Below are 26,048 nucleotides of genomic sequence, written 5' to 3'. Positions count from 1 at the left end.
GCCAGGACAGATATCAGCTCCATCCAACCAGAAGATTATTAAAATATTAATATATATATACTGTTATTATTATTATTAGTGGGACACAGCCGGTGCTTAATAAATCCGTGACCCATCCTCTCTCACCCCTGTGCGGCATGGAGGCTGGCACTGGTGGGGCTGTATTATATATGTATGTATACGCTAAATGAATGGCCGAATAAATGTAACCAGGTTCTGTACCTCAGTCTCTCCCTCTGTAAATCTGTGATTCCTTCTTCCACTGAATAAACTGATGTTTATTGAGTATGCACTATGTGCTAGGTCCTGTTCTAAGCCCTTGGAGCAAGGCAATGATCAAGACAGACAAAAGAGGGAATTCCCTGGTGGTCCACGCGTTAGGACCCAGGTTGTATCCCTGGTCGGGGAACTAGGATCCCGCAAGCTGAGAGAGGCGGCCAAAAAAAAAACAAAAAACTGACAAAAGAGGGGCTTCCCTGGTGGCGCAGTGGTTGAGAGTCTGCCTGCCAATGCAGGGGACACGGGTTCGGGCCCTGGTCTGGGAAGATCCCGCGTGCCGCGGAGCAACTGGGCCCGTGAGCCACAATTGCTGAGCCTGCGCGTCTGGAGCCTGTGCTCCGCAACAGGAGAGGCCACGATGGTGAGAGGCCCGCGCACCGCGATGAAGAGTGGTCCCCACTTGCCGCAACTAGAGAAAGCCCTCGCACAGAAACGAAGACTCAACACAGTCATAAATAAATAAATAAATAAATAAATAAAAGAACGTGAATTTCTAAAAAAAAAAAAAAAAAACTGACAAAAGATTACGTCAGGCACCGTTTAAAAATCTATATACATCCATCCTGTCATTCAATATTCGCAACGTCCCTATGTCTAGATACTATTATTCGGCCCATTTGATGGAAGATAAAATTATAGCTTAGAAAGGCTTTTACTTCGAGGAATTGGCAGGAATGGGCCTGCAAACCAAGACAATTTTAATACTTCGCAGCAGTGTGCTGCCTGTGGGAACTAACTGGGCGCAGCGCAGAGACAGCGCGCAGACGTCCGTTTCCATGGTTCATCTGACGCTCTCCCCAAGCTTCGGCCCGCGTCGCGCGCCACGTGACCTCAGCCAACATGGCGCCGCCCAGGGTGTTCCACGGCCCACGTGGTTCCGGCAGGCAAGATGGCGGCAGCCGCCAGCCCGACTTCCCTGGAGTCGGCTCCGCGCATCATGAGATTGGTGGCCGAGTGTAGCCGCTCTAGGGCCCGGGCAGGGGAGCTGCGGCTGCCACATGGGCCGGTGGCTACTCCAGTGTTCATGCCAGTGGGCACGCAGGCCACCATGAAGGGCATCACGGCCGAGCAACTGGACGCGCTGGGCTGCCGCATCTGCCTGGGCAACACCTACCATTTGGGTCTGAGGCCGGTGGGTGGGCTGTGCCCCGGGCTGGGCGGCGGCGAAGCGTGGGGGAGCCCAGGAGATTCCCTAGACCCGGGCACGCCTCCCAAACTCTATCGACAAAACGCATATCGAGAGTCCCGGGTGGCTCAGGCCTTGTGCTGGGCGTGAGGGACCAGCGAGGATGGAAGTTGGCCAACCCTGTCGCCCCCAATATGAGCCCCAAGGGTTGCTGTCACCCCTAGCCTGACCCTTCTTCCCCCAACCCAGGGCCCCGAGCTGATCCAGAAAGCCCGCGGTCTCCACGGCTTTATGAATTGGCCACACAATCTGCTGACGGTAAGGCGGGGTCAGCGCCGGGATCCGAGAACCCTCCTTGGGCGTGGATATTCCCAGTCCCGTTCTTTTTTTTTTTTTTTTTAATAATATTTATTTATTTATTTATGGCTGTGTTGGGTCTTCGTTTCTGTGCGAGGGCTTTCTCTAGTTACGGCAAGCGGGGGCCACTCTTCATCGCGGTGCGCTGGCCTCTCACTATCGTGGCCTCTCTTGTTGCGGAGCACAGGCTCCAGACGCGCAGGCTCAGCAACTGTGGCTCACGGGCCTAGTCTCTCCGTGGCATGTGGGATCCTCCCAGACCAGGGCTGGAACCCGTGTCCCCCGCATTGGCAGGCAGATTCTCATCCACTGCGCCACCAGGGAAGCCCCCCAGTCCCGTTCTTGACAGCGATGCGGTGGGGTTTCCCTCAGGACAGCGGCGGCTTCCAGATGGTGTCCCTGGTGTCCCTGTCCGAAGTGACGGAGGAGGGCGTCCGCTTCCGCTCCCCTTACGATGGTGATGAGACCCTTCTGAGCCCCGAGAGATCCGTGGAGATCCAGAACGCGCTGGGTGAGTGGATACCGGGGAACCGCCCCTTCCCCTGCCCTTCGGAGGTGGAGGTGAGGCGGGCCTGCTCCCTTCGTGCTGCTTGGCTTTGGGCAAGTCACTCCCCCTCTCTGAGCCTCAGCTGAGGGGATAGTTCACAAAAATAACGATGTAATGTCAGTAAATCTCTTATCACAATGCCTGACATGTAATAGTAGCTTTTAGTATTATCTTTCTTGCTACTGTTTCTCTTAGATAGTAAATTAGCTGGGCAAAGATATGTTGAAATAATGGGGGCAACAAGGGAGGTATCGGGGAGGCTTTGGACCCCTCCCATCTCCATCAATATCCCCTATTCCTTGATAAGGACAATTAACATTTCTCAATCTCATAAAGTGCTATGGAAACAGGTTCAAAACTTCCCATCTTCCAAACAGACTGGTGCTTTTAGACCCCTCTATATACAGATTCTGTGGCTTCTGCTTATAGCAATGGGCCTGGGTGCTGGTGCTATACCATCTGTGGAACTTACAGTCCAAAAGGGAGACAGGCATTTGTGAAAACATCTTAATTAGACAGGCGGAAAAAAGAGAAAAAAAAACCCCCAAAAAACAGTGCGGGTAGAGTGCATGGTATGTTTCCATTTGTATTGAAAAAACAAAAACAAAAACCCCAAACACATGATTTGCTTTTATTTGCATACGGTATCTCAGGAAAGAAAAATAAGAAACTGTAGTATAGGTTCTCTGAGGGAAGGGAACTGAAGAGCTGGTAGACAGGGAGCATTTAAATTCTTTTCCTTTTTTTAAAATTGGGATATAATTGACATGCAATAAACTGCACATATTTAAAGTGTACCCTCTGGTACGTTTTGACACATGTATACACCCATGAAACCTTCACCACAATCAAGTGAACATGTCCATCACCCCTAAAGGGTTACTTGTGCCTCTTTGTAATCCTTCCCTTGGTGGGCAAGAGACTTTTCACCAAATATCCTGTTGTATTTTTTAAAATTGGGGTGCATTTAACATTTTGAATAATTATATATTATTATTAAAATAAGTTATTAGGGAATTCCCTGGTGGTCCAGTGGCTAGGACACTGTGCTTCCACTGCAGGGGGCACGGGTTCGATCCCTGGTCAGGGAACTAAGATCCTGCAAGCCGCATGGTGCAGCCAAAAAAAAAAAAAAAAAAAAATTGTTTTAAAGGCACAAATAGATAAAAGGTTGGGACCCTGACTGTGAAGGCCAAGTACATAGGACTTTTGGCATGATTCAGTCTGTAGGCTCAGGGAATGTTGCCCTGGGCCTAAAACCTATGGATGAGGAGGAATAAACTAGATGTCCAAAGGGGGGAAGTATGTTCTGGAAAGAGGAAGCAGCCAGTGCAAAGGACCTGAAGCAGGACCAAGACTGGCATGGCTGGAGCCGAGTGGGGGAGAGTGTGTGTGTGTGTGTGTGTGTGTGTGTGTGTGTGTAGGGTGAGGACAGGGAGGTGTTGGGGACAGGTCCTACAGGACCTTGTGAGTTTTGGTTTGTCCTTTAAAGAAAAACATTGAACAAGAAAACATTTTGTATGTATTTCTATATAAAGATGTGTGCAGGAAACAGTGCTCTTCCCATGCCTATATTCTATCCATCTCTTTCACAAGTCACCACTGTTTCTAGTTTCTTATGTATTCTTCCTGAGTTTATGCAAATACAAGCAAGTTCAAATCTATTCTTATTTTTTCTGTGATGAGAGCATGCTATTTATGGCACATTCTTCTGTACCTTGCATTTTTATTAATTTTGGAAAATTTCAAGTATATACCAAAATAGACACAACCCCATTGACCTGTCACCCAGCTTCAACAATCACCAGGTCACAGCCATTATGTTTCATTAGTATCCCAGCCCACTTTGCTTCTCCCATGTTATTTTCTGTTGGAATTTGCCTAAGATTGGTGTTACGTTTCATAGAATTGTCCAGTAAATCCCCCTGGGCCTGGAGTTTTGTTGTGGTAAGGTTTTTAATGATGAATTCGATTTATTTGACATTTTGATTTGGCTATTCAGATTTTGTGTTTCATTTTGGGTCAGATTTGATAAGTTGGATTTTTCAAGGAATTTGGCCATTCCTTGAACTTTATTTCAACTTTCTTGGTATAAAGTTGATCATAATATTCTCTTATTAACCTCTTAATGTTATAGTGTCTGTAGTGATGTCTCCTTTTTCATTCCTGATGTTAAAAACTTGTGATCTCTTCTTTCTTGATGTCTGTTAGGGGTTTGTTGATTTTGAGTTTGTTGATCTTTTCCAAAAACCAACTTCTGGCTTATTCATTTTCTTCATTTGTTGGTTTTCTGTTTTGTTGACTTCTTTTTTTTTTTTTTTAATGGCTTTATTGAGATATGATATACAGACAATTCACCCATTTAAAATGTACAGGTTGGGACTTCCCTGGCAGTCCAGTGGTTAAGACTCCATGCTCCCAATGCAGCGGGCACAGGTTTGATCCCTAGTCGGGGAACTAAGATCCCACATGCTGCACAGTGTGGCCAAAGATAAAAAAAAAATTTTTTTTAAAGATGAAAAATAAATAAATAAATAAAAATAAAATGTACAGTTCAGTGGTTTTCAGTGTATTCACAGAGTTGTACAACCATCACCACAATCTAATTTCAGAACACTTTTATCACCCCCAAAAGAAATCTTGTACCCATTATCAATCACTCCCTATTCCTCCCTCCTCCAGCCCTATCTAATCTACTTTCTGTCTCTATAGATTTGTGTATTCTAGACATTTTATGTAAATGAAATCATACAATAGGTGGTCTTTGTGAATGGCTTCTTTTACATAACATAATGTTTTTCAGGTTCACCTATGTTGTAGCATGCATCAGTACTTTATTCCTTTTTATAGCTAAATAACATACTAGTTAATAGATATGCTTCATTGATTTTATTTTATTTTTTGATAGTTGCAATCTTATGTATCTTGTTTATTTTTAAATTTTTAGCTGATTTTGCTTTGGTTTTCTTTTTCTAGCTTCTTAGTCTCCGTAGATCATCTGTATTATATCAAACCGAATCTCAGACGTCCTACCACTTCACCTATAAGTATTTTAATTTGTATCTCCAAAACATAGTTTTTTAAAAAAATTAATTTATTTTATTTATTTATTATTTTTGGCTGCATTGGGTCTTCGTTGCTGCGCACAGGCTTTCTCTAGTTGTGGCGAGCGTGGGCTACTCTTCATTGCAGTGTGCGGGCTTCTCATTGCAGTGGCTTCTCTTGTTGCGGAACATGGGCTCTAGGCACGCGGGCTTCAGTAGTTGTGGCTCACGGGTTTTAGTAGTCGTGGCTCGCGGGCTAGAGCGCAGGCTCAGTAGTTGTGGTGCACGGGCTTAGTTGCTCTGCGGCATGTGGGATCTTCCTGGACCAGGGCTCAGACCCGTGTCCCCTGCATTGGCAGGCGGATTCTTAACCACTGTGCCACGAGGGAAGACCCATAGTTTTTTTTTTTTTAAACATAATCACAATACTATCATCCCACCTAAAAACAATTAACAATAATTCATTAACATCATCAAATATCTGGCCAGTGTTCAAAGTTCCAGTCGTTTCATAAATGTCAGTTTTTCTTACAGTGTGTTTACTTCAGGATCCAAATAACGTGCAGGTACTGCAGTTGTTTGAAAGATCTCTTAAGTCTCTTTTAATATATTATATATATTACATATCATATAGTTTCGCCTTCCAATTCCATTTTTTTTTTTTTTTTTAGCAATTTGCTTCTTTTTCTTTTTTTCTTTGCTTTTTCTTTTTCATTAAAAATTTTTTTTTTTGGCCGAGCCACGTAGCTTGTGGGATCTTAGTTCCCCGACCAGGGATGGAACCCATGCACCCTGCAGTGGAAGCCCAGAGTCATAACGATTGGACTGCCAGGGGATGCCCCAGCAATTTGCTTCTTTTTTTAAACAATATTTATTTATTTATTTATTTATGGCTGTGTCGGGTCTTAGTTGTGGCACGCGGGATCTTTCGTTGAGGTGCATGGGCTTCTCTATAGTTGTGGTGCACAGGTTCCAGAGCATGCGGGCTTAGTAGTTGCAGCACACAGGCTCTCTAGTTGTGGTGCGTGGGCTCAGTAGTTGTGGCGCATGGGCTTAGTTGCCCCGCGGCATGTGGGATCTTAGTTCCCTGACCAGGGATCGAACCCACGTCCCCTGAATTGGAAGGCAGATTCTTAACCACTGGACCACCAGGGAAGTCCCAGCAATTTGCTTCTTGAAGAAACTGGTTACTTTGCCCTATAGTGTTTCACTGGGCCTGAATTTTGCTGGTTGCATCCCCTGGGTGTCGTGTAATAGTTTTCCTCCACCCTCTAGATTTCCTGTAGGTTGGTACTTGGATCTAGAGGTTAGAGCCAGATTCAAGTCCTTCTTCCTTTTGGCAAGAAGTCTTCACAGTGTGTCTGTCCATCAGGGGGCATCTGATGTCTGCCTGTCTCTCCCAGTGAGCTGTCATGCTCCTCCCCTGGAACCATTATTAGGAATTGCAAACCGGTGATGTTCCAATTCTGTCATCCTTTCTTCATTTATTAGCCAGATTACTTCTGTAAAGAGAAACATCTCTCACCTACTCCTGGGAGACCAAGCAGTTTAGTTCACACAGGAAGAGTGGGATTCATTCTTTTCCCTCATTTACTAGTTTTCATGGGTTGATTACGTAGCATCTTCTAGCAATGACAAACTAATGTTTAGTTTTTTAGGATCACCATGAACTCATGGGTTTAAATGTATTCGATACGTTTCAATCCATTGCAGTTAAAATCCTTATTGCTTCTCAAATCGCCCCATCTTTGGCTAGTGTGGTACACTGTGCTTTTTTCCTATAATGATACATCTTGGCAATATTTCCTTGTGATTTCTAACCTATAAGTCCACAGTCTCTAATCTGAAATTCTTGGGGCCAGATAGGTGTCAGAATTCAGAATCCCCACATTTTAGAAAGATAGTAAAGGGTACGTACCATTTATTATACAGTACCTCAATTGGGTCTGGGGCAGTACCCTGTGGTATTACACTTCACTTCTTTTTTTCAATAAAAAAAAATTGTGTTAAAATACACATAACATAAAATTTACCATCTTAACCATTTGTTTTTTCTTTTTTTTGGCTGCACCGTGCAGCATGCCGGATCTTAGTTCCCTGACCAGGGATCAAACCCGTACCCCCTGCAGTGGAAGTGCAGAGTCTTAACCACTGGACTGCCAGGGAAGTCCCTACACTTCACTTTTATTGCATTAACACTTATGAACCTTCACAGTAAATGAGGTTTTTAAAAAGATGACAACTGTCTCAGGTTTTGCTGCCAAATGAGGATACCATAAGCATAAGAAAAATCCTATGATTTTGAGAATTTTCTGGATTTTGGAATTGTGGGAAAGAACCTTCCATTAAGGCCTGGACCATGGTTTACTTAACTAGACCCCTGTGACACTTGGACTCCCATCTTGCTATTACCCAACACACTATGAAGAATCACTTGTTACACACATCATTTTGTTCTTGAAGGGTAAATTTGCAGAGGTGGGATTTTTTTTTTTTTTTTTTTTTTTGGCTGCACCGCACAGGTTGTGAGGTTTCAGTTCTCCGACCAGGGATTGAACCTGGGCCCTCGGCAGTGAAAGCGCTGAGTCCTAACCACTGGACCACCAGGGAATCCCTGAGATGGGATTTTATTCTACATGCCAGGGCAGGGTTTTAGCTGGGGGTGGGGTGGGAAGATCAGATGTGCATTTTGAAAAGCTTCCTCTGGTTGCTGTATAAGCAGATTGGGGGTTAAATGGGAGTCAGCAAGACCTGGAGAGGGACTTCTGGGGTCCAGCTTGTCCTCAACGTGGGGGCTTTCCCAGTGACTGTGTTCCTGTCTCACTCTCCAGGCTCAGACATCATCATGCAGCTGGATGATGTGGTCAGCAGCACTATGATGGGGCCACGTGTGGAAGAGGCCATGTACAGGTGTGTGTGTGTGTGTGTGTGTGTGTGTGTGTGTGTGTGTGTGTGTCGGGAGGGGGAGAGGGAGAGAATCCTGGTCCTGCAGCCTTGTCTCCCTACCCCTCACCAAGTCCCTATGGCTTACAACCAGGGTCCTCTTTCAGATCAATCCGCTGGCTGGACCGGTGCATTGCAGCCCATCAGCAGCCGGACAAACAGAACCTCTTCGCCATCATCCAGGGTGGGCTGGATGCGGATCTCCGGGCCACCTGCCTCAAAGGTAAAGCCATGTGCCAACAGGACCAGGGCTTTTCCATTGCAGAGAGCCCCACATGGGCCTGGCATGCGATGATGCTGAGAGAGTTGGGGTTTTTTTTGTTTTTGTTTTTGTCCGCGCTGCAGCTTGTAGGATCTTAGTTCCCCAACCAGGGACTGAACCCAGGCCCTCCGCAGTGAGTGTGGAGTCCTAACCACTGGACCGCCAGGGAGTTCCCAAGAGTGATTATTATGTGTTTTTGTTTTTTATTTTTAAAAATAGTTTCCTTGTTTTTTTTGATGTGGGTTGCTTTGAATTTTATTTTTTTCTGATGTTAATATTGCAACTCCTACTTTTATTATTTTTTCTCTCTTTTTAAAATTTTATTTATTTTTTGGCTGCATTGGGTCTTCATTGCTGCGTGCAGGCTTTTCTCTAGTTGTGGCGTGCAGGGGCTACTTTTTGTTGCAGTGCATGGGCTTCTCATTGCGGTGGCTTCTCTTGTTTCAGAGCACAGGCTCTAGGCACATGGGCTTCAGTAGTTGCAGCATGTGCGCTCAGTAGTTGGGGCACGTGGGTTCAGTAGTTATGACTTGTGGGCTCTAGAGTGCAGGCTCAGTAGTTGTGCGGCACGGGCTCAGTTGCTCCGCGGCATGTGGGATCTTCCTGGACCAGGGATCAAACCTGTGTCTCCTGCATTGGCAGACAGATTCTTAACCACTCCGCCACCAGGGAAGTCCAAGAGTGGCTATTAATGGACAAAAGAGCACTCTAGGTGGAAGGAACAGCTGAAGCAAAGCCCCTCAGGCAGCATGGAGCAGAGTGTGTTTGGAGAATAAAAATTCCAATAGCTATCAATTTTCGGGTGTTCACCAGGCACTATGCCAAACGCTGGTCATGGACTGACCCATTGAGGTTTCATAAAGATCCTGTAAGGTGGAAACTACCAGGTTCCCAAGGTTACAGGAGGGGAAACTGAGGCACAGAGCTGTTAAGTTACTTACGCCCAGCCACACAGTGTGCATGTTGCAGAGCTGGGATTTGAACCCAGACCTTGGGCTCTGGAACCTACAGCATTAACAGATACATAGAGCTGCTCCATCCCTGGGGAGTGAGACATGCAGTCAGGAGCAAGGGGTTGGGCCCAAGGCATTGTGCTGATGGTGGAGGCCCTGGGACAGCACACCGAGGTACTGGGGAGCCATGGAAGGCTGTTGAGTGGGAGAGTGGGAGAAAAATCCCAGTGAGATAGGAAGCATAAGGCCCATAGAGGAAGCTGGAGTAGTTGCCCAGGGGGAGGGTGACAGTGAGGCCTGAACCAAGACCATGGCCATGGAGACAAAGTGGAGGCAGAGATGGGGGCTCAAAGGCAGTGAGGTGTCACGGGCAAGACTCTGGGTTCTGGAGTCCATGCAGCTGGATCCAACCCCCTGATCTGTTGCCTCACGGCTATGCATTCTTGGGCTAGTGGCTTGGCCTCTCTGAGCCTCACTTTCTTCCTCTGTAAAATGGGAACATACTCCCAATGTCATGGGATCGAAGTGAGGAATAAATGGGAAAATTTGTTCAAGGTGTCCCGCCTGCACCTGGCATCAGTGTATGCTGTTGTGAAGACTGTCCTGTTGTAATTCCTTTTGTCCTCAAACTGCCCACCACCCCCCAGTCCCCGTCCCCACCCCTGATCCAGTAAGTCTTTTTAATGGAGACCCACAGTCAGAAGTACGTTTCATGTCATGGCTCCGGATGTGTGCACATATATGAGAGCGGAAACCAAGGCTTCCTGAAGCATTTACCATTGTAAACGAGATACTCTTTGATACAATATTTTCTGTTCTCTCTCATTTAAAAAAAAAAACAACAGCAACAGCCCTGATCTCGTCCCATCAAATCAAATTCATTTCTCGGCCACCTGCAGTTTGACAAGCACTGTGCCGGTGGTGCTTCCCGGTGCTCTAAGGCTCGCCCGCACCAGAACCCCCCGGGCTCTCCCTGCGACTGGGTCGGAGTCTGGGGCCAGGGCGGACCTGGGAAGCTGCATTCGAACAACTCATCCCCAGTTGGTTCTGCTGCTCACTCCGGCTTCAAAACCCAGCCCCAGACCAGGCCTGCTTTGTCAGTGCTGTGGCCTCCCCCCTAGTTGAACTGGGCAGCTGGGGCCAGAGATAAGTCTTGGTTTTGAGGCTAGACCCGGGTTCGAATCCAACCTCTGGCATATGTGGCCTGGGGCCAGTGGTTTAAGCTCTCCATGCCTCAACCACAGTGCAGATCTGCAGCCCCTGCCCTGCAATTCTGGAGCCTAATTGCCCACTTCTTTTTTTTTTCTTTTTTTGGTCTTACTGCGAGGCATGTGGGATCTTAGCTCCCTGACCAGGAATTGAACCTGCACCCCCTGCAGTGGAAGTGCAGATCCCTAACCACTGGACCTCCAGGGAATTCCCCTGCCCACTTCTAATATCCAAAACACACAAGAATTTGCAATTCATTTGGTGGCAAGACCAGACTTACTGACCCCAGTTTGTTAGGACTCTTTACACATTTTGCTGTCAAAATGTTAACAGCGTTTGATGACAGGCTGTTCTTCAGCATGTAGGATGTTCACTGTTCTAAAATCTGGAAAATTCTGAAACATATCTGGCTTCATCTTAGGTTTCAGCTAAGGGAGTGTGGGCCCTGGGCCTCTCTCCTGAGGATTGAAGAAGAGGCCCTGACATGCAGCAGGCATTCTATAAACGGTAGCTGAGATCACCAGCAGCCCCCAGACACACACACACTGCACACATACTCTCTCTCTCGCTCTCTGTCACATTCTTTTCCTGATGGCCTGTGGAGGTCTGGGCAGGGTCTGCCCTGAGGGTGAGGAGGAAGAAGAGGAGGAGACTGAGGCCTATTTCCTTTTTTCTGATCACCCCTGACCTTGCCCCTGCACCCCCAGAGATGATCAAGAGAGACGTGCCAGGCTTTGCCATCGGGGGCCTGAGCGGGGGTGAGAGCAAGGGCCAGTTCTGGAGGATGGTGGCGCTGAGCACCTCAAGGCTGCCTAAGGACAAGCCCCGATACCTGATGGGGGTCGGGTATGTGGAGGAGAGGGGAGACAGCCCCGCCTGCGGGGAGGGGATGCCTGGGAAACCCTGCCTCTGGGGGTCGGGGAGGGGGAAGGACACAGCCCTGCTTGGGAGGGAACTGAGGAGGACATGGCCCTCTGCTGGGGGTGGTTCTGAGGGTGCCAGTCTTGGGGAGGGGGGCCCTGGGTATGTGACCAGGGCTCGAGGTTCTCTGCTCCCCTCCCCCACGGCCCCACCCCCAGCTACGCCACTGATCTGGTGGTCTGCGTGGCTCTCGGATGCGACATGTTTGACTGCGTCTTCCCCACACGGACAGCGGTGAGGCCCTTGGCAGGGGAAAGACCGGAGAGGGACTGCGGGGGCCAAGGCGGGGGGAAGACCTGGTTGACCCACCTTCCCCTCCCCCTGTCCACCCCCAGCGCTTTGGCTCTGCCCTGGTGCCCACGGGGAACCTGCAGCTGAAGAAGAAACAGTATGAGAAAGACTTCCGCCCCATAGACCCAGAGTGTGCCTGTCCCACCTGCCAGAAGTAGGGGAGGACGGAGCCTGGGGGCAGGGGGAGGGCAGGGAGGGGGGAAGGACCCGGCACTGCTGAGCCCCCTCCTTCCGTCCCCAGGCACAGCCGGGCCTTCCTGCACACACTGCTCCATAGCGACAACACCGCGGCCCTGCACCACCTCACTGTCCACAACATCGCCTATCAGGTGGGCCTGTAGCTGGGAGGGGTGAGGCAAGGGGGATGGGGGTCTCCCCTATGCTGGTGGCTGATTGCTGACCCCCCCCCTCCCCACTGCAGCTGCGGCTGATGAGCGCTGTGCGCGCCAGCATTGTGGAGAAGCGCTTCCCCGACTTCGTGAGGGACTTTATGGGCACCATGTATGGGGACCCCACCCTCTGTCCCTCCTGGGCCACTGAAGCCCTGGCCTCTGTGGGAATCACACTGGGTTGAGCCCGCTTGGGGGAGGGAGGGAGGGAGGGGATGGGAGATATTGAAGGATTTTTTAATTTTATTTTTATTATAACATAGAGTGTGTCTGTGTCTTCTTGGGGAGGTGGCCTGTCTAGGTCCCCTTCCTGGTCTGAGTGTCACTGGGGCCCATGTCCCCCCCACCCCCAATTGATAATAATAACAAGTAACCATAGCAGCAGTTGGTATCTGGAAACTGAGCATGTAGGAAGTGCCCAGAGTGGGAGCTGCATTCCTTTCCTGTGGCTCAGGCCCACCAGCCATCCTGGGGGTGGGGAAACAGGTCCAGAGAGGGGGAAGTCACTTGCCAAGGTCACCATCAAGGAAGAAGCAGCTGGGCTCCAAAGCTCTGGTTCTTGACCTTGACTCTTCAGACATGTGGCTTAATCTAGTTGTCAGTAAACACAGTGATGATAATATGTGTCATCTAGAAGGTGCTTGTACTGTGCCTGGCACTGTTCTAAATGGTCGTCAAGTGTATTTAATTCTTGCAACGTTATGGTTCCCCATTTTACAGATGAGGAAACTGAGAAATGAAGTCACTTGGTCATTATCACCCAGCAAATAAACAGGTCTAGGATCTAATCCAGATATGGCCAATTACAGAGCTGGTGGTGCTCTTAGAAGCTACAGTTTTTTAAACTGAAAAAGTAACACGTGTAGGATCTACAATTCAAATATCATAAAAATGCAGCTACTTTTATCAATTTGTGTATTCTTCCATAAATTTTCCATGTGTACATTTTTTCATGAATGTCAGCATCCTTTACATGCAGTTCTGTACCTTGCTTTTTTCCCTTCTCTTAATATATCTCAAATTGTTTACACGTCAGTACACGAAAACTTCCTCCATCTTGTTTACAGCTGCTGCATAGTATTTATTTAATGAGCTCCATGGATGAGCAGTTAGGGTGTTTCCAGGTTTCTGTGATCGTGGTCAAGGCTGCAGTGCCAAACATTGTCAGTCTTTTTTGCCTATCTCTGAGACTAGTAGTTTTGGGTCATGGAGCAAGCATATACCTTTGGCCACTCTGCCACCCTCCTACTCCTTCTTTCTCCATTCCCGTTACCGCCCCGCTCTGTCAGACTACTTCCCCACCTCCTTTGCTGCTAGCTCCTTACTGGGCTGTTTCTGGCCTATCTATGCCCAGCATAATCAAATCACTTGTCTTAAAATCGTTCCACCTATTCCCGGCCTCTTTTCCAAGTGGTCAAGAGTTCCCAGTTCCCAGAACCCCCAACGTTACCTGCAAAATAACTTGTCTTTTCCTGGGAAAGGGTCCGTTGAGTTTCATTGCGTACTCAAAAAGATCCAAGATGCGCTGAAGTTCAAGAGGCAGGGGAACAACGTTGGAGCGTTAGCCGCATCAAGACAGGCGTGAGCGGAAGGTATTCCTAGGGGAGAGCACAGCGTTTGCAAAGGCACGGAGACGACTTAATAGGAATGAAAGTGGGAGCCAGCGAGGCCGGGCTAGACTGCCTCTCCCTAGGAACCATTAACAGCCTGACTCTCATCTTCAAAGTGCATTGGGACCCCGCGCAGGGAGCTGATTTGCAAGCCCGGGCCCGAGACGCATTCTGGGACTTATAGTTTTCTCTAGAGCCCAGAAACTCACAAGTGACGATCACCACTGCGTCCTACCAGCAGGTGGCGCGCGTTGGCGAGTACTGCGGGCCTACCCTCTGCTCCGGAAGACTCCAGTAGACACGACAATCACAAGTAAGAACGGGAGGAGGTTCTTTGATGGACAGGTACGGTTTTCAATCAGAGTCAAGATTCGGAGGTTAAGTCCCACTCTCTTGACTAGTTGGCTGATGGAACGGGGTGATATTTATATAAACCAATGGGAAATTTTTAGGGAACTAGGTAGCGTCAAGTGACAGACCGTGGTTAAGAGCCGATCCCTAGTATCATTGGCCAGCTTTGTTGACTGGCGGTCTCCCTACCAATAAGATTGGCGGATGTTCCTGCTATCCTGGAACTGCCCCTAATAGGCGGGGCCAAAATGCCTTTTCCCGAAACACCGCCTCCGGGCCTGGATAACTCGCTTCCCGCCGCTATTGGCTCTAGCACAATAGCGACAGTTCTTTCGTCCAATGAGTCCGAGAGAAGGTCCCCAGGGGGGAGACTCATTTGGCCGTAGGCCCGTGCTTCGCTTTCATTGGCTTGTGTGCACGAGTGACAGCGCGGCCGACCAATCGGGAGTGGCGCGAAGGCTTTGGGTGCAGCCCCAGGGCCCGAGTGGGAGGTCGCTTGGGTCGGGTGTCGCCTGAGAACCGGATGAGGCGGCGACCGTGAGGCCGAGCCGGGAGCGGGCGTCGCGCCGAGGCCCGGGCGGGCGGGGAGCAACGGCCGCGGACGCCGCGGGGCCGCATCGTCGAGGGCCAGGGGCGGGCGGGGAGCGCTGGGCTCTCGGGCCGGGGCCGCCGACGCCATGGGCAACCGCGGGATGGAAGAGCTGATCCCGCTGGTCAACAAGCTGCAGGATGCCTTCAGCTCCATCGGCCAGAGCTGCCACCTGGACCTGCCGCAGATCGCCGTGGTGGGCGGCCAGAGCGCCGGCAAGAGCTCGGTGCTCGAGAACTTCGTGGGCCGGTGAGCGAGCGGGGCGGCGACAGCGGGCAGGCGGCGGCCTAGGGCGCGGAGGGCGGACCGGGAATGGCGCGTCCTGCGCCGCCGGCGTAACTGCGGCGCTTGCGTGCCCGCGACGGGGACGGGGACAGGGAGGCGGGCCCTGTGGGACGCCCTGGGCGGAGGGCTCCCTGCAGGGGCTGGGGGGCGTGGGCCAGGAGGTGCGGTGAACCCCCGCCGACTCTCTGGCCCCCGGCTGTAGTGGGTGATTTATGCCATCTGGTTGTCTGTGGGTCAGGGATAGGTTCCCCTTCTCTGTCCGAAACCTGTCACCTAGATATCTATTGGGCTGATCCCTGCGGTCTGGCTGGCTGTTCATTTATCTGGAGCAGTTTCTGTCGTCTGGTTGGCTGTCTCTCTGTCCTGGATAGGCTTCCCCGCCACCACCATTTGGCTATCCATCTGTCCAGTACCGCAGGGCAGCCCCCTGCTGCCTGGCTAGCTATCCAGGAGGACCTGTCCTGTCTGGTTGCCCATCCGTGCCCCTCCCAGACTTTAACACTTAGCTCTTCCTCTGTTGGGTTACCCAGCTGGCCCTTGCTGTCTCACTGGCTGGCTGGACCTAGGAGACCCTGTTGTCTGGTTCTCCTGGGCTGACTCTTCAACTTGGTGCCTGGTGAACGCTGGCTCCTCTCTTACAAGTGGACCCTTTTGTCTGTCTGTCCTGGTGTCTGTCCTTCTCCTAATCTGCCTGTCAATGCCCTAGCCGTCACCTCTGTGGCAGGGGGTGGTGGGAGCATGCAGAGGAGAAGGGAGCTGAAGGATGAGACCTGAACTCCTTTCTATTGGAAGTAGGACCCCAGGCAGAACTTTCTCCAGGAGTCTTTCCTGGCCCGTGTCAGGGTGCCTCCGAGGCCCTGGAACATAGGGTCCAAAGCCCAAGCTAAAACCTGAAAAGTGGGGGCCCTCCTTGGATCCTGGGAAGGAACTTCTTGCTTGATCAGGTTGTGGTGGCAAGAGCTGGTATACAGCCTTCCTTGGGCAGCCCTGAGAAGCCTCAGATTGCCCATCTGTCCAGTGGACAAATTCCACTCTCTGGGCTGTTTCCAGGATTCAGGAAGCTAATGGATGAGAATGGACCCTGTGGCCACTGAGGGCGGTTGATTCTCCCCTCTCCCTTCCCCCACCTCTTGTCCTTCTGCCTCCCAGATGGGTGGCCACTTCTGCATTCTGGGAAGGACTCCATTTGTGACTGTGGCTGCCAAATAATAATGTCATAGTCATCATTATTATTGTTGTTATCAGTGTTAAGAGGTAATGTTCATCCAGCAGGCCCCAAGCTGAGTTGTTTCTTGGTTCAGCTCAGAAAAGACTTGCTATTTGCCCAAGGCCACCAGGCTGGCACTCAGTGGAGCCCAGCTGGGCGCCCAGCCCCGCCCCTGCCTTCCCAGAGGCCTGGGGTTTTGCTCCCAGCAGCATGAATTTCCTCCTTTGCTGCTTTGTCTCTGGCGCAATGCCCTCTGTCTACTGTGGCGGAAAGGTGTGTACTTGGGATCAGCGCGGCCTGGGCTGAGCCTCGGGCTGGGCTGTGGGCCCCCTGCTTGGCCATCTTCCTGTCTGCCCAGGCTTCCGGTGAGCGTCTGCAAAGCTCTGTCCATTTCATCTGCCTTGTGAGCTCGCACAGATTGTTTGACCTCTTTGAGCCTTAGTTTCTCCTCTGAAAAATGGGATGATGGACCCTCAACAGGACTGTTGCAAGGATGCAGTGACATGGTATGTTGAAAGTGCTTACTTAGCATAGTGCCTGGCACACGGTAGGTGTACTTGGATGGGGCTGTTACTCCCCAGGCTGGTTCCTTTCATATCGACAACAAAGGCTAGTCAGAATTAAAGTGCTCTGAAGTTACACACTGGACTTCATTTAAGCCTTATGAGGCTGGCACTGCTGTGATCCCATTTTCCAGAGCAGAAAACTGAGGCTCAGAGAGCCGAGCATTCTTGCTCGAGGTTGTTCAGTGAGGGATTGAGGGCTCTGGGTTGGAGACCCCGGGTCTCTCTCCCATCCCCACCTCTTCTCGGGCCCGCTGCCCTTCACCTTTCCCTCCCACCCACCCTGGCATCTGGCAACTGCCAACTGCTATTGAGCTGGCTCCTGTGGCGACCTCCTCCTAGAGCCTGCAGCGTGACATCGGTCGTTAAGCGCATTAATTCAGGGCTCGAGAACCAAAGCTGTAAAAAGGTCTCTCTTTGGGTATGGGGTGCTCAAACAGGAGCCAACTTCTTTTTATTTCTGGAGTGTGGGTAAGGCTTCTCAGTTACAAAGCCCTGCCATAGGCGGATGGCAGGCAGGCCTCGCTTTGAGTCCCACTGCTTGCTTCTTTTTGTGACTTTGGCTAAACTGTGCTGCAGCTAAGGACCCTTTTCCCCCCTTGAGCCCTGGATCCACACAGAGGGTCTCTCGGCTGGTTTCAAGGAACAAACAGGAGAGCACGTCAAACTCTGTGCCTCGGGGGCAGCACGGGCTGCTCTGTTTCCCTGCCTCCTCCTTGTGGCTTTTCTAAGAACTTGATCCGAGAGTGAGAATAGCCCAATTAGCCCAGCCCCGTAGCAGGGGTTGCAGGTCCATGGCCACGGGGACCGAAGCCTGCTTGCTCCGTTTTTTTTTTTCACCAGCATGGAGTTTAAAATGTTTTGTTTTGTTTTGGTTTTTATAATTTATTTATTTAATTTATTTATTATTTTTGGCTGCGTTGGGTCTTTGTTGCTGTGCGTGGGCTTTCTCTAGTTGCGGCGAGCGGGGGCTATTCTTCATTGTGGTGCCCGGGCTTCTCACTGCAGTGGCTTCTCTTGTTGCAGAGCATGGGCTCTAGGCGTGCGGGCTTCAGTAGTTGTGGCTCATGGGCTCTAGAGTGCAGGCTCAGTAGTTGTGGCTTGCAGGCTCTAGAGTGCAGGCTCAGTAGTTGGGGCGCACGGGCTTAGTTGCTCCGCGGCATGTGGGATCTTCCTGGACCAGGGCTCGAACCCGTGTCCCCTGCATTGGCAGGCGGATTCTTAACCGCTGCGCCACCAGGGGAGCCCTAAAATGTTTTGTTTTTAATTAGCTGTCAACATTTAAAAGTGAGATTTTGCATCAAAATCAGATTTTGGTCGTGCTAGCAAAAACCCCAGAGATCTGTAGGGTTTAGCGGTGTAGCGCACAGGCTCTGGGCCCTAGGCCTGGCTCTGGCACGTTTGGCTGTGTGACTATGGCCCGGTTCCTTTTCCGTAAAATGGGGTGATTACTAGGCCCTCTCTGCAGGACAGGGTGAGTTAACGTGTGTTGAGTGCATGGACCCTGTACCCGGGGCTGCTGCTTTTATAATCATCGTATTCTGGCCTCCGTGGGCCTGTGCCTGGCACCAACTGCCTGGGTCTCAGAAGCAGCAGCCACTGGCTGCCCCATCAGACTAGGAGTGGCCCCTTGAGCTGCCACAGTCCCCACTACTCCCTAGTGCTTGCCCAGGCCCATTTCATATTTACCCAGAGCCTCCTGGCCCCGGAAACCTTTGAGTTTAAGGCCCAGGGCTTGTCCTGCCCTGTACCAGCAGATAGACCTGTGGCCCTAAAGAGAGGGGAGGATGTGGCTCCCTGGTGACCCTTGTCATTTAGCCTCGGGCTGGCAAGAGGGAAGGGCTTTAGAAATTTTCCCTTGGGAGAAGAGCAGGAAGGGGAGGCAGAGGTTGAGGCCTCCAGCTTGGAGTCTCCCAGTCTTGGACTTGATCCTGTCAGTCTTTGTCCTCCGAGCCTCAGTTTTCCCAGTTTCCCCAGCTCTTAACATTACCTACTCATGGGCCCCATTCAGGCCACCAGGTTAGGTGTGTTTCACCTCTTAGGGCATTGAGGGTGGAGTGAGGATTAAATGAGTCTCGGAAGAGTGTCTAGTGCGAAAAAGCACTTAAAAAGTCATGCATTTTTCATTCGTTCATTGAAAAATGTTTTCTGAACATGTTCACTCTGTGCCCGGTTCTGTTCTCGGGCTGCAGACACAGCCCTGAGCAAGATACCAAAGCCCCTGCCCTGGGGGAGCTGACCTTCCAGCAGGACGCAGATAAAGAAGAAACAAGGTAGAAGATAACCGTTTTACGGAAAAAAAAGAGGAGATTATGGAGAGGGCAGGAGGAGGTTATAGGTTTAAATGGAGGGTCAGGGAAGGCCTCCATGGGCAGGTGACATTTGAACAGAGACTTAAGGAGGTGAGGGAGGACCCACCAGTGGAGATCTGTGGGAAGAGCGTCCCAGGCTGTGGGAACAGCCAGGGCAAGGGCCCTGAGGTGGGAGTGTGCCTGGAACACGGTATAGTGGGCGAGTGGCGGGGAGATGAGGTGAGGGAGGTACTGGGGTGGGGCAGGGTGCAAGCCACGTGGCGACTTGGGGGCCAGGGAGGGCCCTGGGTAGAGGGAGAGCTGCTGGTGGCACTGTTGTGATCCTTCTGGATCTGGTCCTGGGCAAGCTGAGGGCTCTCGCCTTTGATGTGCAGCTCTGCCTCGATGCTCTCAGTGAGTAGTGCCTGTGAGCACATGTAGGGCCCGGTGCCATTTTTCTTTTGACAAGAAGCAGCTGCCCATGGACTCTGCCGTCTCCAGCTGCGTTTCCATTTGGTCTCGGGTGATGGATCCCTGCAGGGAGACGTAGCTGTATCATGGGGCCGCTGCGGGGCACACAGTGGGTGCTGGATGAATGTGTGTCAGATGACCGTTGGCTCACGTCCCTGCCAGACTGAGGGGTGGGCACATGGCTTGCTCTTTGGGCTGGTTTGTCCCTTAACAGCTCTTCGGTGTTCAAAGACACTTGGAAATGACAGCTGCTATTTCCATGGTCCTTCCTTTCAGGCAAAGCCGAAGGGCCTTTGCCTGTGTGATCTGTAGTACCCAGGCCAGCCAGAGCAGGCAGAGTCCAGAGGCACCTGTGGGAAGGTGGCATCCATCAGCTGAATGACCTCACTTCTTGGGCCTCAGTTTCTTTGTCTGGAAAGTGGGGATCATGATGGTTCCTCTCTCCTGGGAGCTGGCTGAGCATTCAAATGAGCTAATCCTTGTGAAATATTAGACCTGTGCATTTTGTATAGCCCTGGGTCAGGACTCTGAAGATCAGTTGTTAATTTCTCTTTCCTTAAAGAAAAGGAATTCACGATTACTTTGTTAATATAAGTAGCATCTCATTTTAGCACAGGCACTCATTGAGCACCTGTCAGTGTACTTTGAGCTCTGGGGATGCAGCTGGAACCAGCTGGCGAACCAGGTTCTGAAATGCTAGTGGGAGCCCGTTCCTGCCGTTTCTAAGTGGGAATAGTGACTGTGAACAAACATTTGGCCATGAGAGTTTTTTTATGCTCATTCAGCATATGATGGTGGGAAATTGGGAGCAAAAAAGGCCCAACACTATCGAATTGACTAGACAATGTGTCCAGACAACCAACTACGAAACAACTACTCAGAGTGATCTAGAAGAGGATTGAATGACCCAGAAAACCTATGCAAGACCTGTTAGGGCCCAGACCAAGTGGACGTGTGAGCCCATCTTATTCCAAACAGTTGTATTTTCGTAGTAAAAAGCCTGGAAAAATGTACAGCTTCGAACCCTACATGTGGGTTGTCTCCCCACGTAATTCTTTGTTCGTTTTGGCTCGTTTGGGGATTATGTTCATAACCAGGAAGACAGATTTCTCCAGAGCTCAGCTCTGGGCTGCCCAAATGCTTTTCAGAGTTATTTGTCTGGGGATAATGGCCCTCGCTAGGTACACGGATTGAAATCCTCTGGTAAAAAGTCCGGTTCATTGTGGGTGAGGGCAGAGGATGGCCTCGTGGACAGTTCCAGATTTGGAGTTTTCAGAGGTAGTGCGGGCAGAGAGCGCTGGGCATGGCATGGAACCCTGTGTCTCTCTGGTGTTTGCATTTGGTTCAGAGCCGCATCTGCCAAGCTTTTGCCCGATTTGAATGAAAATGCCGAAATTACAGGCCCCTCAGCTGCAGAAAGAAATGGGGACATCGGCTAACCCTTAATTTACTGGGGTTGCCAACCGCATGCTGTGATTAAGCCCGTATTGTTAGAACTTTGGAAAAATGCAAGCCAATAATGAGATATTTATAGGCCATTAGCCACAATCCGAATAAAGAAAAAAATTACCCTGCCTCCGAGGCAAAATGGCACTAGAGAGAAAAGACTCCTGCTTCCAGGTACATTGGGGTTCCTGTTAGTATTGGCAATGAGGTCCCTGCTAGATGCTGGGGACTTTCCCCTTTGGAGTCACCCTCACCTTGAACAGGGTGCTGGGTGGCCCTTTCGGTTTCACCTGCTGCTGGATGTTTATAACACAGTAAGAGCTGATGTTTGTGTGGAGAGGCACTGTGTGCCGTGCCCCAGGGACTTATGTCTAAAATCGGACCACGTGGTCCCAGCAATCCTTGGGGGCAGATACTGCTCTTAGCATCCCTGCTTCACAGGTAGGGAAACTGAGGCCTCAGAGGTGGACTGGCTTGAAGTCACGTAGGGAGGAGGGCAGGAGCGGGCCCTGAGCCGGGCCTGTCTCCTCCAGAGCCCACTGCCCGGGGATAGTGGGGTTGGGAAGGTGGGGCCATGGCTTTTGGCTATCAGGTCAGTCGTGGACACTACGGTGCTTGTATCTGGGGCTGGGGCCGAGGTGACGGATGGAGCGATTTCTGGCTTTCCGGATCCCTGAGGTTGTTAACTCTGTGTCCGACAGCATGCCGGGTGCTGGGGACCCAGCGGGGACCGAGATGGGCAGAGGTGAGCAGAACGGTTAAATGAGCAGTGACATTCTGAAGATGGAGAAGTGCAGTGAAAATGGTGGGGAGAGTGAGAGAGTGGCTGGGCAGGGGCTGCCTCCGACGGGGTGGTCAGGGCGGGCCTGCAATGGATCCAGCCCCTTGAAGACCCCAGAGAAGGGTGTCCCAGACAGAGGGCTCCACAGGGGCCCCCTTCAGATATTATGGAAAGGGGCCTGAGTCGAAGGCAAGACCACTGGGCCCATGAGGGTCAGGAAACTGCCTGTCAGATGCCTGTCTTTCCTAAGTTTTAATTATATAAGTAGAACACCGAAGACTGAGTTCTCAGAAAAAGGGAAACTGTGACAGATGAGGAAGGATACGTTGCCCGCCCTGTCCCTTCCTTCCAGCTCCACGTGGAAGCACCATTGTCAGTTTGGCATATATCCTGTCAGAGCCCTCTCGTGTTTACGTACATGTGGACACGCTGGTACCTGTAGAAAATACACAGCACTATTCGGGGTTGCTTCTTTTGGGGGTACATCTTCTTTCCAGAACTGGGACTACCCTGTTTATATCGTTCAGAAACTTGTTTTCCAACCACGCAACACATCCTAGGGGTCCTGCTTCATCGAAATGTTTGTAACTGCTGCTTGGAGCTTCCTGACCCTCCCAGAGGGGTAAGAATGGAGGTGGGGGGCCAGCAGGAGTCACTGCGTCTGTCCCAATGAGAGAGGACAGTGCTGTCTCACGTGCTGTTTGCCAGGATCCGTGCTGGGACCTGGGTACAAGGCGCCTCACCTCCTTCGAGGCCAGTGCTTGATCTCCGTCTACTGACGAGGAAACTGAGTCACGAGGTTTGCCCAAGTGGCCAGACTTGAACCCAGAGCCTCGGCCTTCATGGGTGGCCCCCTTCCCCCAGGCCTGCTGGCCTGTACCTGAAGTAGCATCCTCACCCCTGGCTCCGTTGGATTTTCCAGCCTCCCTTTTCCCCTTGGCTCCAGCTTCACAGGGTCCAGTTTTCCCTCCCTTTGCACTGCATTTGTACCTCAGAGTGGCCTCAGAAGTTTCTGGAACAAAGCTGGGTGTTGAGGAGTAATTGAAGCCCTTGTGGGGATTCTTGCAGTACCCATTGGGGTGCCCAGTGCCACGGCTCAGCTGCTCGAGTTGCCTCCTCTGGTGGCGATTGGGGGGCGGCTCTGGTCTTCCTGTCACACTGAATGGACTTTCCATGCCCTTGACATACTCACCATGTGCTAGGCACTGAGTGCTGTCTGTACGTCCCCTCAGCTTGGCCCCATTTTACAGATGAGGCCGTTGAGGGGCAGAAATGGCGCAGGCGGTGGGGGTGAGGCTCTGAGCCCCACCCTTACCCACTTGTTCACTCTACCTGAGGGGCCCTAGAGGTCCTTCTCTGAGGAGGCACTTTCCCGTGAGAAGGGAGTGGAGGCATGTGGGAGACGGCGGCCCCATAGGGAGCCTTGGGGTGGAATGGTGGTCAGGGAATGCTTCTTGGAGGAGGCAGTAGGTCTTTCTGTCTAGACGAGGACAGGCGGCAGCTGCCTGGAAGCAGGTAGGTGACTGCTGCACGAGGACCTTTGTGCCCATCCTGCCTGGCTGTGGGCCCCGGCTCGAGGCCCATGGCCTGTTACACAGGGTGCTTTCTTGTCGTTGTCTCGGCTGCATAGTACTCCATGGTACAAAGGCACCTTTGTTTGTTCACCAGCCTCTCGGTGCTGATGGATGCTCAGGCTGTTTCTAGTCACCCACTCCCAGGATTTGCACGTGGACATGGGACACCGGTGTAGAGCACGTGTCTACACAGAGGAGGACAGGGGGAGATTGATGGCCAGCACTGGGTGTGTGGCCCTCCCCTCCCTGGGTGTGGAGGCCAGGATGCTGGCCGGCAGCTGTTCACCTGGGTTGAATGAGTGGACTCGGGACTGGCCAGAGAGCCCATCCCAGTGCTCCCACATCAGCGTGTCCTCGCCGCGCTTCACCCGTCCCGACCCCTTCCACGGCCTGGACCAGTGCAGTCGCCTCTGCCCTGGTCCCCTGGCACCCGCCCTGCCTCCCCCACCGCCCACAGTGTCCACAGGGTACCTGTGAACGCCTGAGTCTGGGCATGTCCCTCTTCTGCCCACCACGCTCTGTGGCCCCCACCTCACTTGGGCTCAAAGTCCAAGTCCTCCACTGGCCCCCCCAACACCCCCGCCCTCGCCTGCTCTCACTGTCCCCCAAACTCATCCCGCCGGCCACACGGCCTCCTGGCCGCCCCTGAACCCCCCAGGCTCACGCCTGCTCGGGGCCTTTCTCTTCCTTCCTCCACATCTCCTCTTTGTCCAGAGTTCTCCACACCCTGCCCCTGTCTCCTTGGGTCCCTGCTCAAACCTCACCCCTCTGAGAGGCCGGCCCTGACCTACCCTGGTTCACACAGGGCCCTGGCACTCAGACCGCGTGCCTAGATGTGTTTTCTTCAGAGCTCATCTTAGGACCTGAAACTGTTTTGTGTTGTTTCCTCCCCACCCCCCAGACGGCAGGTCCACAAGGGCAGGGATCTTCGAGCGTTCCTCGCCACCCTGGCACAAAGTAGGAGCATGCATATTTGTTCCGTGAAGGTACCTTAAGCCCAAACTTGGATTAATTTCACTGCACAGATGTCCATTGAGAAGGGGACCGGCGGACAGCCCTGCGACTTGCCTTTGGGGGCTCGCAGCCCACCTGGGATGTGTGGGACTGAGAATAGAAGAGGGGTTTGGGGTGCTCCGGGGGGACAGAAGCAAGTGTATCTTTTTTACGGGGAGGGCTGTGATTTGCCCTTTGGGCACACAGTAATAACAGTAACAGCCTAAGACCTCGGGGCCGGCCAGGCATGGCTGTCTCTCTGGACTGGCTTCCTGGCTATGAGATGGGGCCGAGCAGGGCCCCCTCCCTGGACTGAGGTGACCGAGGCCCTGCACAGCTTCCAGTGAGCCATCCCTTCCGACTCTTGCCTCTTGCCTGGGTGCCAGGCAGCCCTGGCAGGAATGGGCCCCACTCTGTCCGGGCGCTGGCACACTCTCACAGTGGGGCGAAGGCAGCTTCCCTCCCATCCCCACCCCCCTGCCCGTGGATACCCAAGTGCCTGCTTAGACCAAGAACCAAGGAAAGGAAGCTGCTGGGGTCATCGCTTCTCAGTCCTGGCAGCCCATTAGTATCTGTCACGGGGAGATGCCCAGTGCCAGACCCCTCCCCAGACCAACTTAAAACTCCCAGGGGGATTCCAGTCAAATGCCACAGCATGGAGAACCATGCTGTTTGTCCTGGGAGACCTCCTTTGCCTAAACTTGAACCCGCTTGGACCACAGACCCATAGCGTGTGGACAGGTGGCCAGCAGAGCTGTCCAGGGCCCCGATGACACCCTCACGCGCAGACGGAGGAGGAGGAGGAGGCGCCCTGGAGACTCTGCCCCATGACACATTTTCCCAGCGATAAGAGTCTCCAGGGACTGGCAGGCCGGCAAGCGAGCGCAGCAGGCAGGAACAGTCCCAGCTGGCGTTACGTCTGCTTGCCGGGTGATACGCCCTGGCACAGCCAGGCCAGCCCTGGAGGAAGCCCCGGGGTGGGTTGGGGACACAGCCCCTACCGTCCCAGCCACGGGGCCTCTGTCTTGTGTGCTCGTGGCCAGGATCCTTCTGGAGGGTCACAGCCTGCTTGCCTACAAGGCCCTCAGCGGGCCCTGCAGCCAGGGGGCCAGTGGCTTTGAGGATGATGCCCTCAGAGTTGTTCTTTTCTGGCTGGTGGGGCGATGGAGTCCCAGGGATCTATAAATCAAGATCAGGGGCCTGTGACCGGAGGCTGTGAGCCACCCACTCAGCTTGAGAGAGGCTGCCTGTGGTTTGGGCTGACACGTCTCCTCATCTTGCAACACTTCCCCTCGTCTAGGCGGAAGCCGTTCAGACGGAAGCCCGACTCCAGCGGCCTCTGCCCTGGTGGCATCTCCCGGTGGCACCGCCTGGCACAGGTTGCCAGCGAGCTCAGAGCAGGCCACTTTCTGAGGTGGGGAGGCCCCCACCTGGAACACGCTCCTGGCAAAAGGATGTCCTAGCTTGATTTTTTTTTACTTTCTATTAATTTTTATTGGAGTGTAGCTGCTTTACCATGTTGTGTTAGTTTCTGCTGTACAGCAAAAATGAATCAGCTATACATAT

General features: G+C 51.9%; 2 protein-coding genes across 10 annotated transcripts in view; both read left to right on the top strand.

Annotated features, from left to right (window-relative positions):
* The first annotated feature begins 1,139 nt into the window (after positions 1 to 1,139).
* QTRT1 (queuine tRNA-ribosyltransferase catalytic subunit 1) lies at positions 1,140 to 12,517 on the top strand. Its single transcript, XM_059919824.1, has 10 exons — positions 1,140 to 1,411; positions 1,655 to 1,723; positions 2,135 to 2,273; positions 8,185 to 8,263; positions 8,404 to 8,519; positions 11,428 to 11,566; positions 11,800 to 11,875; positions 11,977 to 12,086; positions 12,174 to 12,261; positions 12,354 to 12,517. Exons 1-10 carry the CDS (start codon positions 1,169 to 1,171, stop codon positions 12,504 to 12,506), a joined length of 1,212 nt encoding a protein of 403 aa, XP_059775807.1. The 5' UTR covers positions 1,140 to 1,168; the 3' UTR covers positions 12,507 to 12,517.
* Positions 12,518 to 14,795: 2,278 nt separating this feature from the next.
* Positions 14,796 to 26,048, top strand: part of DNM2 (dynamin 2) — a 91,358-nt gene continuing 80,105 nt past the window's right edge. For 7 of the 9 annotated variants that reach the window (XM_059918433.1, XM_059918432.1, XM_059918430.1 and 4 more), the window contains exon 1: positions 14,796 to 15,120. In XM_059918433.1, the coding sequence (XP_059774416.1) occupies positions 14,960 to 15,120 (161 nt within the window). In that variant the 5' untranslated portion in view covers positions 14,796 to 14,959. The remainder of the gene's footprint in view (positions 15,121 to 26,048) is intronic. The other 2 variants (XM_059918431.1, XM_059918426.1) reach the window with 1 other exon arrangement.

Source organism: Balaenoptera ricei, chromosome 3 (genome assembly GCF_028023285.1).
Source record: "Balaenoptera ricei isolate mBalRic1 chromosome 3, mBalRic1.hap2, whole genome shotgun sequence".
Lineage (NCBI taxonomy): Eukaryota > Metazoa > Chordata > Mammalia > Artiodactyla > Balaenopteridae > Balaenoptera > Balaenoptera ricei.
Note: the sequence above shows the minus strand (reverse complement) of the source record. Positions and strands in the feature narration are given on the sequence as shown.

Excerpts from the sequence above, each read along its gene's own strand:
- QTRT1 (XM_059919824.1), top strand. The coding sequence starts at position 1,169 with ATGGCGGCAGCCGCCAGCCCGACTTCCCTGGAGTCGGCTCCGCGCATC. Across the intron at positions 11,567-11,799 it reads CGATACCTGATGGGGGTCGG|CTACGCCACTGATCTGGTGG; the intron begins GTATGTGGAGGA and ends CCCCACCCCCAG. Across the intron at positions 12,262-12,353 it reads TCCACAACATCGCCTATCAG|CTGCGGCTGATGAGCGCTGT; the intron begins GTGGGCCTGTAG and ends TCCCCACTGCAG.